The sequence below is a fragment of the Sinohyriopsis cumingii genome, unplaced genomic scaffold (assembly GCF_028554795.1).
Source record: "Sinohyriopsis cumingii isolate HCF-2022 unplaced genomic scaffold, ASM2855479v2 utg000160l, whole genome shotgun sequence".
NCBI classification, from domain to species: Eukaryota; Metazoa; Mollusca; class Bivalvia; order Unionida; family Unionidae; genus Sinohyriopsis; species Sinohyriopsis cumingii.
This window is the reverse complement of record NW_028315873.1, coordinates 10,279,516-10,292,673: the sequence shown is the minus strand read 5'-3', so window position 1 is coordinate 10,292,673 and position 13,158 is coordinate 10,279,516. Positions and strand designations below refer to the sequence as shown.

The following is a 13,158-nucleotide window of genomic DNA, read 5'->3' as shown; positions in this document are numbered from 1 at the left end:
CCTGAGACGAGTGGATCGTCATAGCGTATCCCAACACCCATGGAGATTTGTCAGCGCGTAATGCATCTTCGACCACACTGATATCAACGGCGACAATATCATTTAATACGAGATTCTGTTTTTCAGTCTGTCCTGGAATATCAACATTAATATTCTGTTTTCGTGTATCTGATGGTCTATAACACAACGGTACGGGTAATTCTGAGTATTATTCTTTATGTAATTGAAATAACTGCTGCTGTAAAGCGTCTCAGATTATTTTTCTGCTTGCTACTATCAGATCGCTGGGTCTCCATAAATTTAAAAAATCACTCATTGAGGAAACTGAGATCACTCCACGTATTATTTCACACTGAATTTTGTTTGATTGTAATCTGATTAATTTTTTAAACTCCTTTAAATTTGCATCGAGAGCTCTATGATCATCATCTATTTCTTCGTAATAATCAACGAAATTTTTTAACCAATCATGTGGAGATGGTCCAACAAAAGGCGGCGGTTGACCATGATCGCCACACATTATTATAGCGGTATTTTTTGTCAACAACCAATCAAGAAACGTTTTCAATGTATCCAATGACACCGTACATATCTCGTCCCAAATAATTATTTTAGGTATATATTTTTCTCCCATTCGTTCAGGAGTCCATGTATCCCCGCGCCATCGAAAGAAACTATGATACGTACACGATTGTACTTGCCGCTGTTTCATCTCGCGTGCAAGTCTATGTGTGGGTGTCAGCACGATCATATCTGAATTTCTGAAAACATTAATTGCTCGAGTCGTTTTGCCGCATCCACCAGGTCCATTGAGATATACTGTCTTATATCTAGTTACTGGATCACTCAATGATGGCGCTTTCGACATTTCTGATATTTTATTACCCTTACGATAAAAATCTCTCATTGGAACATCTGCTGATTCTGTATAATTGTGTAATAATTCTTTTTTTATTCTCCACGAACCCCATCGTTCATCATTACTTGTAAATTTCATAACAGGTTCTAAATATTTACTTGAAATATAAAACGAATCTGTTGCGACTCTGACTGCGGTCTCAGGAAATCTATTAATCATCGATAATACATTTATGGAAACATAAGCCAACATGGAAGATCTTAGATGAATACACTGTGGGGAGACGTCATTTATGTAACTAACGATCGTACCCAATTTTGTTCCGTCGGATAAATAAACACTTTCTCGATTTACAAATATATTTCTCGCTGTTGTATCAGCGATTGTAAAATCGTACTCGGCATCATCTAGAATTAATCGTGCGTGATGTCTTTTATGATCATATGCACCACCTTGAGTAAATTTACCTATAATTTTTCTACCGAGATCTTTTGCGGTTTTGAGTTTATTCTCGAGAATTTTAGGAATATCATCTTCGGAAACATCAGGATATTTTTCCTTAAACTCGCTAATAACTTCAGAATCTGACATGGGCAACCAAACTTTCGTCTGTGCATGATATGATATAATCGACTCACTGACCACCAACGATGTCAGTATCGCACAATCTAGCATATATCGTAATAAAACTATAGGTGCCCAACGTTTTTCACAAAACTGTCTACCAAACCAAACATAACAAATCTTGTGAAGATTTTCGTTAAACTCGAATGATTCAATACAGGCGAATCCAGTCAGATCAAAATCAGGTAATGGTCCATTAATTGCCACTCGCGTCATCTTGTTTGTTGGGTGACCAAATCTTTTAAAGTATACAGAACAATCTCCGTATCCTAGAAAACTTCCCGGATAACATGCAACCATATCAACCGAAATAACATCATTGTAATTGCATTTGGTATTCCATAATCCGCCATGTCCGTATTCGACGCAACTTGCGCGTACGTCCTCGAGTAAATGAAATCGTGTTGGTTTCCATGAATTTTTTTCTCTGGCGAAATGAGCCGCAACAGATGGAACGGTAAAACAATTAGTTAGCAATTTGTCAATATTTTCCGCGTGCTTGCACTCTAAAAACTTCTCCGCGAGATTTTTCATCTCGTCATGGAGGGATTCTGTTCGATATATTTCACCATTTGGTCTGACAAACTGATCAAATTCACCTTCCTCATTACTTTTAAATAACCATACCGATACAGGATCGTTTTTACTTATTTCGTTGATAAAATCAAACATACTCATATCTGAGGGGTAAAATCTAACAGTTTGATCACGTGGAAATATTGTTACTGCGCTAGTCCATGCATGCGCGTTATGATCAATAATATTTATTGGAGCTCCTTTCGATTTATATTTCGATTCGTACAGTACCTCTCCCGTTATTGTCGCTACGGTTATTGGAAATTTTAATAGTTTTCCTAACTCAGCAACATCTTTTATTGTAGCACCGGTATCCTTAACTGAATTAGCCCACGAGTTTATTTTTTCACGCCTTAAATCAGTTAATCCATTTCCACGCATCGCGTTTGTAAAGTGTTCTATTACTCGTTCGGCTACACAATTTAACCTTGAAAATTTCATGGGTGTCAGTTTATCAACGTTGGGTTTTTTATTTATCTCATAGATTCCATAAATAACCGCTGTTACAGGATACGCTCGCTCATAATACGGTTTATCAATACCCGTCAGTAGACCCGGTCTCGAATTTTTACTTAATATGACAGTTTTATTATTGCCAAGGACAGGATCATATTTATCACGGATAATCCAACTACCTGTTTCTGTTAATACAATAAATTTTACTCTGAAGAAATATTTTTGATTGCCCTCGTATTCAGCGATGTAGTTAATGATAGTTGCCGCTCGCTTGTCATTCATTGTGGCGTCCGTGACAGTATTGCGTATAATCTTGAACGTTGACCATGTATGAGATGCACCATCCGTGTAAAATTCTTTCTTGGCGTCGTGAATTTTCGAGATCAAACTTTTATTTTTCGGATCAACCAAATCTCGCACTGGCAAGTCTGGAGATAATCTGTCGAGGTTGAATTTATATTTAACAGGCCTAGTTTGGGATAATCTCTCAAACTCATTCATATAATTAAAACAAATATTTAAATAAAGAAAATTATATATATATACAATGTCTCAATGCAAATGGTTGATGATCGGCTCAGTAAATCGATGCAACAAATCCTGCAGAAAGGAATTTTGTTGGATGCACTCACAAAACATACGACGAGGAAGTCTAGGACCAATACCATGTCTGCGGTGTGGTATTGGAGTGCGAGGAAAAACAGGATTATGTGGAAAGTGCGGTGGAAAACGGTTCAGAGAACTTAAAAGATATTATGACAGAAAAAGAATAATGGTGAAAACGCTATAAAATCCGTGGAGGATTATATATCAAGATTTCAGACAAACAATGACTTAAACAAATAATATTATTGTATATATGGAGCAAAATATATTTGTCCCACATCCCACAATAACAAACTATGAATCAGATATTAATGGTGTCATCAGACACTGCAGGTTAAAAAAAACCAGTTGGTTATATTAATAATCAATTTTATCTAATGTTCACATACGAGGGAGGAAAGAAACGTTATCTGTGTCATAGATTCACGCATGAGTGTCATAATGGGATGATCAATGACGGTCTAGTGGTCGATCATATTGATGGGGATCCTCAAAACAATAATTTATCCAACCTTCGTGTTGTCACGCAAAGCGTGAACTCTGCATGTGGTAATACTGGAAGATGTAAGACAGTTTCTAGAAGGGCGGTAAATTCCACAAACACAGAAACTGGCGAAGTAATTATATTTCGTTCAATATCTTCTGCTGCGAAATATTTTGATATTCACCCGCATTCAGTACAAAAAGTAGCAGAAAATATATATAAAACCGCTTTCTCGAAAAAATATAAGCAGAAAATTATCTTCCGATATCAATAACTATCATTACCACCTCGAATTAATTTTTTTAATTTATGTCACAGAATTTCCCCCATACATTACTTATTTTTGACTCATGAAAGGGAGGTAATTTTATGATCCTCGTATATGGTCATAATTATCTACAGTTTCTAACTTACAAAAATATGCAGTTCGTGTATTTTTCTGTTCTGTTCGTGAAACATTTAGAACAACACAGCACATAGACAGCATATACATTACATCTGAACTACAGAAAACCGACATTTATATGCCAGCTTACTGAATGTAGAATCCAGCGTCTAGTATGTATCGATCGTGGCGGGTTAATTTTAGATCTACAGTACAGGGATCCTGCATGTATTTACTCGTATATAGTGTTTGGAATTAATCAGTTGCATTTTCCTTGTTCAGAGCAAAATATATTTGTATACGTATGTGTGTGCGTATCTGTGATTATGTATTTGTGTGCGTATGTGTGGGTACTTTTTTTTTTATCGAGTAATTTTAACAACTAAATACTCCCTTGACCATTGTTCATGGATACAGATTTACGAGTGGGAAATCTCGTAATATATATTTCTCCATAGAACAGATATAGAGAGGACTGAAAATCACGTATAGTCATAGGAAGGATGAAAAAATCTAGCAGTTTTATTATAGGAAGGATGAAAACATCTAACAGTTATATTATAGGAAGGATGAAAACATCTAACAGTTATATTATAGGAAGGATGAAAACATCTAACAGTTAGATGATCTATCATAAATGACGTGGTATAGTAAATAGGAAATTCCTTAATCCAGCTTTTATAAATCTAACTTGTTTGGTGAAAACGTATTTCTTGAATTCAGAATTGTATTGGTTCCTTAGCTATATATTAACTTCCGAAACATATGTTTGTAACAAGATTCGATGGCTCAATCAGTATGGTATTGGACTGTGACGCTCGCTGTCCAGGATCGAATCCCCATGGCTGACAATTTGTCGGTGGTGCGCATAATTGCGATTTTTATAATAATGGGGGAACCGCAAAAAACCCCGCTCAGCAAAATTCAACCACAATATTGACCGGTGGTTGATACATATTTTCGTATCACCCACGGGATTAATTATTGTGGGTGGGATTTTGCTGAGCGTATATGTTTGTACTGTCCTTGCATATATTCATTGTATATATTCATTTCATTGTATATATACATTTCCTTAGTTAAGTTATATGTTTGTGCCGTCCAGTGCATAATCTGAGCTCGCTAATACACTCGATAGGGGCTCGTCATTCATAATCTGAGCTCGCTAATACACTCGATAGGGGCTCTTCATTAATTGTATATGTTGTACTGTCCTTGAAACATCCCGACGAACTCGCTAAAGACTCGATAGGGGTTCTATAGGGATAAAAAAAATGTATTTTAAAGATTTATATATTACATAATGAACCATGAAAATATCAATGACATTATTTCTGCTATTAAAAAGTTGAATAAAGATGGAATTAATATATCCGATGAACTAAATCCTGAAAAAAATAGTTTCTGATTTTGAGATTTTACAAGAACGTAAAAACCAGGGAACACACACTATCATCTGAATACAAGCTCATGAAACGGATTCAGGCGGCAATGTTTTAGTCGCTAGCTACCGTAGAAGATAATCAGGTGAAGGAATTCGTTCCTCTCTCTGCCGCAGTAGAAAGAATTAGATCGCTGTTATCCCACGAGTACGAGGCAAAGAAAACGATTAGTACTCGTATAAGACAATTAAGAAAACTTATGTTAGCGAGTAACCCCTTTACTGGTGAAACGATCCAAAGTAATAATTCTGGTGAAACGATCCAAAGTAATAATTCTGGTGAAAATGAAAATGAAAGTTTTGGTAACTGGGGTCCCTGTCAACGCTGACCACGTGTAGATCTTTGATGGGCTAGAATTATGTAAAATGATCAAATTTTCAGAAAAAAAAATAAAAACATTTTATTTATTTTTTCTGAAATATTTTTTTACAAGGCTGATTAATTTGTACCAAACACACGATCTTATTAATTTGTACCAAACACCATATCAGTAATAAAAAAATATTTTTATTTATTTTGAAATATTATTTTTTTTAAGTTGATCGAATTTAATACAGCAGTAAGTCTGATCTCTGTTACAAATGTTCTTCTAACTGTTAAGAAATCCTCGTGTCCGTGTTTTCAAGTGTATAAAAACCCTCACGTGTGGTACATTACATAATATTTAAGATTTCACATACAGATTTATCACAAGTTCTTCTCCACGTATGTCAATTAAGCGATTAAGGTGGTCTGTGAGCTTAAAATTTATTCGTGTTAACATATTATTGTGACACCGCAGATACACAGGATTAGTTGGTTCTTGCACGATTAACCTTCCGGGGGGAACTTGTGGTGTAAATGTGTATAGGATGTATCCTTGTTGAGCCTGATTTGATCTTCCGAGATCTATTTGATAGCTGCCATCGATTACGTCACAAACCAGACTGACCACGATTGTCGGTGTTATATTAACGATTCCCGGAGATACGTGTCTTCCGCCGCCATGTGGATCATTATCATATCTAAGAATAATCTCCAGTGGAGTTATTTTTTTCCATGCATCGATTATTTTAGGAAAGTTTTCGTTGATAAGATCCTTGAGTGATTTTGTCAAGTCGTCGGTGGCAAATCCTGGTAGTATAAAATCTAATAAATCCACTTCATTTATTTTATAATGATCAAGATAGGTTTATCTAGTACTTTTACCCGTCTTAAGCGGAATAATGCTTTCATTTATAACATCAATAAAATATCGATTAACGTATTTAAGATCTAATATAATTTGATTCAGATGTTGTATTTTTTCAATAATTTTTTCTTTCAGATTGTTATTAGGATACTCCAGGATATAATTTTTAAACAACTGTGTTAATGTCGTTAATGTATTTGTAAACTCGGCCTTAATTTCATCGGATATAATCCTGACAAATTTTTCACCAACAGTTGTGGTTGAAGCTGTCACATCAACAACAACAAAATGAGGAAATATTGGTGTAATAAGTTTTCCACCAGCAGCAACAGAATCTCTCCATGTTGGACACTGGCGAGAAAATCGATATCCTGGAACTGTTATAAGTTTTGCTTCGTCCGTGAGAAATTCACCTAACTTCGGTTCTGATGGTCCATGATATTCTGGCATAATATCAGGCCAACCTAGTACGGATCTTATCGTGGACTGATAAATATCAACGACGTAATCAGGCGAGTTTATTTCGATTGTAGAAGACAGGGTCGGTTCATGAACATTAATTGATATTTTTGCTTCTTTTCCGGTTATTGATTTAATTCTACGCTGAAATTCCTCATTGATTTGTTCGATCTCATAATTGCCAGTAGGTATTCCAACAACAACCCAGTCAGGTGTTCCATCGGTTTTATTTTTACTAGCAAATACAAGCGAATTATTTGCTGGTGTACCATTAAATGATTTTGATCTGATATTTGGCCAGCTGTAATATACCCGTAATTGCGCTAGTGCTATTTCTTTTACTGGAATTGCAGTAGGAAAATTAACACTAAATTCAGGATTAGACGAACTTACCGAGATCATCGTTATCTTTGGCGGAGTTGTGTTGGTCACGATCTGCTGGAGTAATTCTGTCATTATTAATACTTGCATCTTTAATACCGATACCCTCGTCGTATATTTTAGTCATCATTGAAAACTCGAAATCAGATATAATTCCATCACTAAGACTCGCTGATAACAACGAGGATAATGTCGAGTATGCTACCGTCGCTGTGTGTAATTTTATTATGTAATCGGATAAGTTTTCGTTCGTGCAAATACATATTTTTTGCGATGATATTAAGCACACCTGCAATAGTTGTTGCTGCTGAATACAAATAGTTACAGCTGCTGGTGCCATCATTGTCAACGCTGATAATATTACACCGGTTCCAGCAACAACAGCGGATACTGAATAAACAATCACATCAACGATAACTAATCGTCGTCGATATTTTTTTACTTTTACTGTATATTGATCGACTTGATTTTTTAGCGCCGCCTGCCATTTACGCGCTTGATTGTACCTGTATTGTGCACCGTCCATATATTTTTTATGCAGTAACCAATTGAGGTGTTTCAGCTACAAATTCCAAACACCACCAGTAAGATGTGATTAATTTCTCATCAGCTGCTTCCAGGATAAATATTTCTTCGGTTCCGCTATTTAATATAACAGATACAACCCCGGAAAACCTATCGGTTGAATGACGCCATGGAAACGTTGTAAATATTTCAAATTTTGCAGCACTGAACACAGACAGCCTGTACACGCCAGTTACTGTTGCGGTATATTTGATAGTTTTATTTTGCTGTGACCATGTTGCAAATCCCGATGATACCGTGTATACGATGTTTGTGATATGCCCGGGAGTTATTCCAGCTGAAATTTTAATTAAATTGGTTTTGTTGACGATCTCAGGAATTCCCGCTACGATGTCTTGCTGTGTTTGTTTGATCGTGTCTAGGTTAGTTTTGATATCAACGAGTTTTATATCAATGGTGTGCGGAGTACCAAAGAATGTATCAATGGATTCGTCGGTTTTTTTGAAAATTTCTTCGAAATCTTGCAAAAGCGCCCACGTGAACATCATACTCGGCCCGCAGCGTGGATAGTTTTCCATCCACGTTGTCGACGTATTTTTTTGTTGCTGCATCTTCGTCAGATGTTGGATCTCTTAAAACTACTATTTTATTTCCGTTCATGCTGAGTTCACCCGTCATTATGTCGCCGGTGTTTTTCACGCTATTAGCAACGCTTCTTGCAATTTCATTTCTAATTGTTGCAAACGATATACTTGAATCTCTGATTCTACCACCGTCAGTAAACACGGGAATATTATCCGTAACTGCACCAAGTACTCGTCGAACGATATCATTCCATCTGATATTGCTCGTTTTTAGTTTACCATATCGATCTTGAAAGATAACAACTTCATCTGGGTCAACGCCAGCCAGGTTCATGATATCAGCGAGGTCATCTTTAGTCGCATACTTCGACAGATCAACGTCGGATTTTATTTTCTTACTGGTAGAAGATCTTCCGTAAATATCAACCATTATAATAAGACCTGTTGTTTAAAACGCTTTACGCGCAACGAATCGGTTACTTGTATAATCATGCACAACTTTATGTGGTGGTTTGGATGATTTTGATATAGCGTCGAGTACATTAATTACTTCACGGCCGCATATTGGCGGATCTGTCATTGTTTGTGTGGGTAGCGTTGAATACCAAACTTTATAACCACAGGTTCTTGCGTGAAGTGGTGCGACATACTTGATAAATTCAACGGGTGGAGCTAACCCGTACGAATCAAAATAAACGATTCCACGTGGATCAACCGCATATGATACCCAATGAGTACCGGGTCCTGAATTCGAGTCTAGATTAATAATATCTGTTTCGAGTTTGTTTGGTTGTTTCGGTAATTGATCTCGCATAAAAACACCTCTAAAGTTTTTTATTTTTAATTTTTTAGCAGCATCAAGTAAATCAAAATTTGATGCTGGAACATCTATCGTGGAAGCCTTAGGCCTCTCCCCCAACGAGATCCTGGCAATCTTAAGCCGCGTCCCTTTTTTAGCTATATCGTCCACCAGTAATTTTATCAAAAACTTTCTTACCCGCCGCTCCAGCAACACCTAACGCAGCAGCTTTTGCTAACGCCGGTGCAGCAGATGCAGCTATCGCAGGTGCCGCAGCTGTTTTTGCTGCAAGTAGTGCTGGTATTGCAGCTAATAGTGGGAAAAATCCACCTATTTTAATCATATCTTTTGTAGCGCTCGGAGAAAGATGTATTTGAACTCCAGTTTTTAATTCCAGGGCTTTATTGAAATGTTTAATCTGATTATTTGTCAACGATAATTTGTTTGGACCACCATTAATCTGATCTCGTTTTAGTGATATTTTAGTTCCGCATTTGTTGGCGGTTTTTGATTGAAGCTTTTTTACCTAACCAGGAGTCAGAGTAACATTAACATGACTATACGACATTTTATATATAAATAATATTTTTCTGAATAATTAAAGATTTTCCACTGGTGCATCAACGACTCTCATTCGACCACTACCACCTTCAAGTAACATGGCTTTATCGCTAAGTATGACCGCGATTGCTCTGTAGAAGGCACCACCACCTGGCGGTTTAGTAACATGAGCTCGAAAGTGTATATCAACGACAGATTGCTTGGATAAATCAAGATGCTCCAGCGAAAAATAATCGGATATAGACCTGTAAAATCTAGTTGTGATATTTGCAAACCGGTATCCACATTTTGATCACGTCCCATAAATGACATCAAACGATGATATGCACGCGCTACATGATTTTGATTAAAATTTAACAATATATCCTCAGCCGGTTCTTGATGTCCATTTATCCGCAAGGAAACTTCATTAACTCCAAGGTTATCAAATATCACATGTGAACGTCCTTGATTATTTATCCGGTCATTATTTTGCAGCGCAATAAAAATATGTCGCGGCGCAGAAACACCCTGTTGTGATGCTATATGCCATGTAAATAAACCATTAACATTGCTTTGAGCAGCATCTGTGGTTACTGTTAACCATGATATCAATGATTTACCGCCTTGATCCATAAAAGATAGTAATTTGTGTTCTTCAGTAATTGATGGTGTCACTACTGGCATCCACAATGAAAGTTTTGTTATATTTACTTTACCAGCATCAGCAACACCAGCACCTCGCCAGACTGCATCATTAACATTACCCTTTCTTACGAGTACAACTGTGTGTTTAGCTCCAAAGATTACCTTTCTAACATTTCTGCAAAATCCAAAGATGTGAGATAATGGAATTGCAAATGAAAAATTTCTTCTATCTCCCGACAACGCTGCTCGGCGTGTTGCAAATCCTAGGTTGAAAGTCGGGGCAATACCCTTTATGATTTCAAAATCACCCCCTGGTCTTGTTTCACGATCGGGGTTGGCAGCTTCTGCCTGATCAGCAACAGAAATATTCTGTGGTGTGAGTAACTTGATATACTGATTATGGTTGGCGTTGTCGGTGGTATCCTTAGCAAACATCATTGTTGGACCGGATGATCTTATAAAGTCGTCAGAATATCTCGCTAGACCAATTATTGTTGTAGCAACATCAACATCCTTCTGAATTGATTCAATATTTTTTCCATCAATCATGTATGTGGCGCTATCAAACAGTACCATAATTCCGTTGTTGACAAAACCAACTCGTGCATTGGCAGCATATGCCGTATCATCCCCCTTTACAAGTTCACCTTCTAGTTCAATAAACGCCTCAGCGGGCAAAAAGTATCTACTTGTATCATGAACCTGTAATTCGATTCTCACTCGCTGATCTGGTTGTTTTGCGTCATAGGAATAAAATTGATAATCACGTACCGATTCATCTTTGAGGACCGGTGTATCCATGTCAAATGCTGGGTCGGATATGCGTTTAAACATTTTATTGTAATTATCATTTTTCCAAATGATGATCATCGTCGACGAAGACCGCTTCCTGCCATTAAATTTGCTGTTATATTTTTTTCTGCTTCTCCAGATAATTCCGCTAGTTTTTGATTTGCAGCTTGATTTATTATTTTACTGACATCTGCAGGCATCACCTCAGTACTTGGTAATTTTACTGGTGGTTGTTGTTTTCGTCGCAGTAATCGTGCTAGTCTTTCTTTGATCGCCGAGAACGCCTTACCAGCAATATTGACAATTGCACCAGGAGCTTTATAACGAACAGCCTCAATGGCCTTCATACCTAATTGTTTTGCAATCGGTATTGCTTTTGGAGCCATCCTTCTAAATAGACCCTGAATAACATCACCAAGTCCATCTCCGTAAATAACCCTATGGATTGGTAATCGTGAGTTTACCGCTCTGACCTGTACAGATTTGCGATGATTATTATGTATGATCATCTTATTTTTATTTACCATTTATCTAACAACTAGTCATCAACAAGCTCATCGATAAGTTCTCGGTAAACGCCGATATCCATGATACCACCTTGAAATAATCGCCGACAAATATCAGCTGCTTCATTAATTATTTCTGGCGAATTATTTCCGGCACGTTTTCCTCCTATGAGAACCTCTAACCGTGACACGTCATTGATGATATTATCAGGACATAAACCAGATCCTGTTTTGGGTTCATCTTGAGGTGTTTTAAGTACTGGTGGTTGCATTACCGGAGTAAGTTCAGTGATGACCGGGGATGTGTTAGGTGAGTCACTTCTTCGAAATCCATGTGGTGAATCTATCGGTGTAAATGTCATTTCCGGCGCAGGAATTACTTTACGTAAAGGTGGAGGAAGTTTCCGCCGGGAAGGTTGTTCTAGTCTCTCTCTGCGAAGCATTTCTACTTCTTTATAAAGATTTTTATATTTCGAATCATCATTTCTAGCTTGTCCTTTATTTGCATGTATGCGATATATCCATTTAATAAGATTATCATCTTTTGTTCTTTCATGAAGGGGTTCTAAAACAGCAGATTTGTCATATATAATCTAATCTTTTTTCGGGTAATTTTTCTATTTCAGTAGTTCTAATATCATCAACAACCCCTTCCTTAAATTTTGCAATTAATTTTATATTTTCTTTTGCTGGCTTGAATTTAGGTGCATGTTCTTTTTGTACGTCGGCGAGTTCAGTACGAAGTTCTCCAATTTCTTTAAGTATTTTCTCACCAACAGGTGGAGGCTGAGCCGCAGCTATTCCCCTGGCTATACCAGGTGGAAGATCTCGTAAAGTCTCCATTGTCTGTCTAGTTCCTCTTGCTATCTCCTCAGTCTGCCCTGCAGTTTGTTTTGATACCGGAAGAAGATCCTCTTTGATGACAGTTGTAACTTTCTTAGTAGCTGCAGTGACGGGCTTAAACAGTTTTTTAGTTTCTTCTTCATACTCAACTTGTGCTTCTTGCTGCGCTTGTAGATTTTTTCTGAATGAGTCTCTGACAGGAAGAAATTTTTTAATTGCTTCTGATCGTTCTCGAGCTATTCTTGCAGTAGGAGATTCCGAATGTACCATTATTTTTTAATATAACAATTTTTTAATTGATATCAGCAGAAGAGGTGTAAATTTAATTAAAAAGATATCATTCATATAATGAACAACTGTGCGTGGCTGCGTCAAGGAACCACTAACAAATGTGATAAAAAATGCCGGGGAGAATATTGTAAAAGACATAATTATCTTATAAAGAAAAATCCTCATGCTGGTCCACGAAGTTGTGTTG

The 13,158-nt window shown here is 36.9% G+C and overlaps 1 protein-coding gene across 1 annotated transcript in view; it reads right to left on the bottom strand.

The window, feature by feature from the left end:
• LOC149774763 (von Willebrand factor D and EGF domain-containing protein-like) overlaps nt 1–12,680 on the bottom strand; it is a 193,871-nt gene extending 181,191 nt beyond the window's left edge. Inside the window, exon 1 of the mRNA XM_089945001.1 lies at nt 12,611–12,680. Coding sequence (XP_089801127.1) covers nt 12,611–12,680 — 70 coding nt within the window. The remainder of the gene's footprint in view (nt 1–12,610) is intronic.
• Nucleotides 12,681–13,158: the final 478 nt, after the last annotated feature.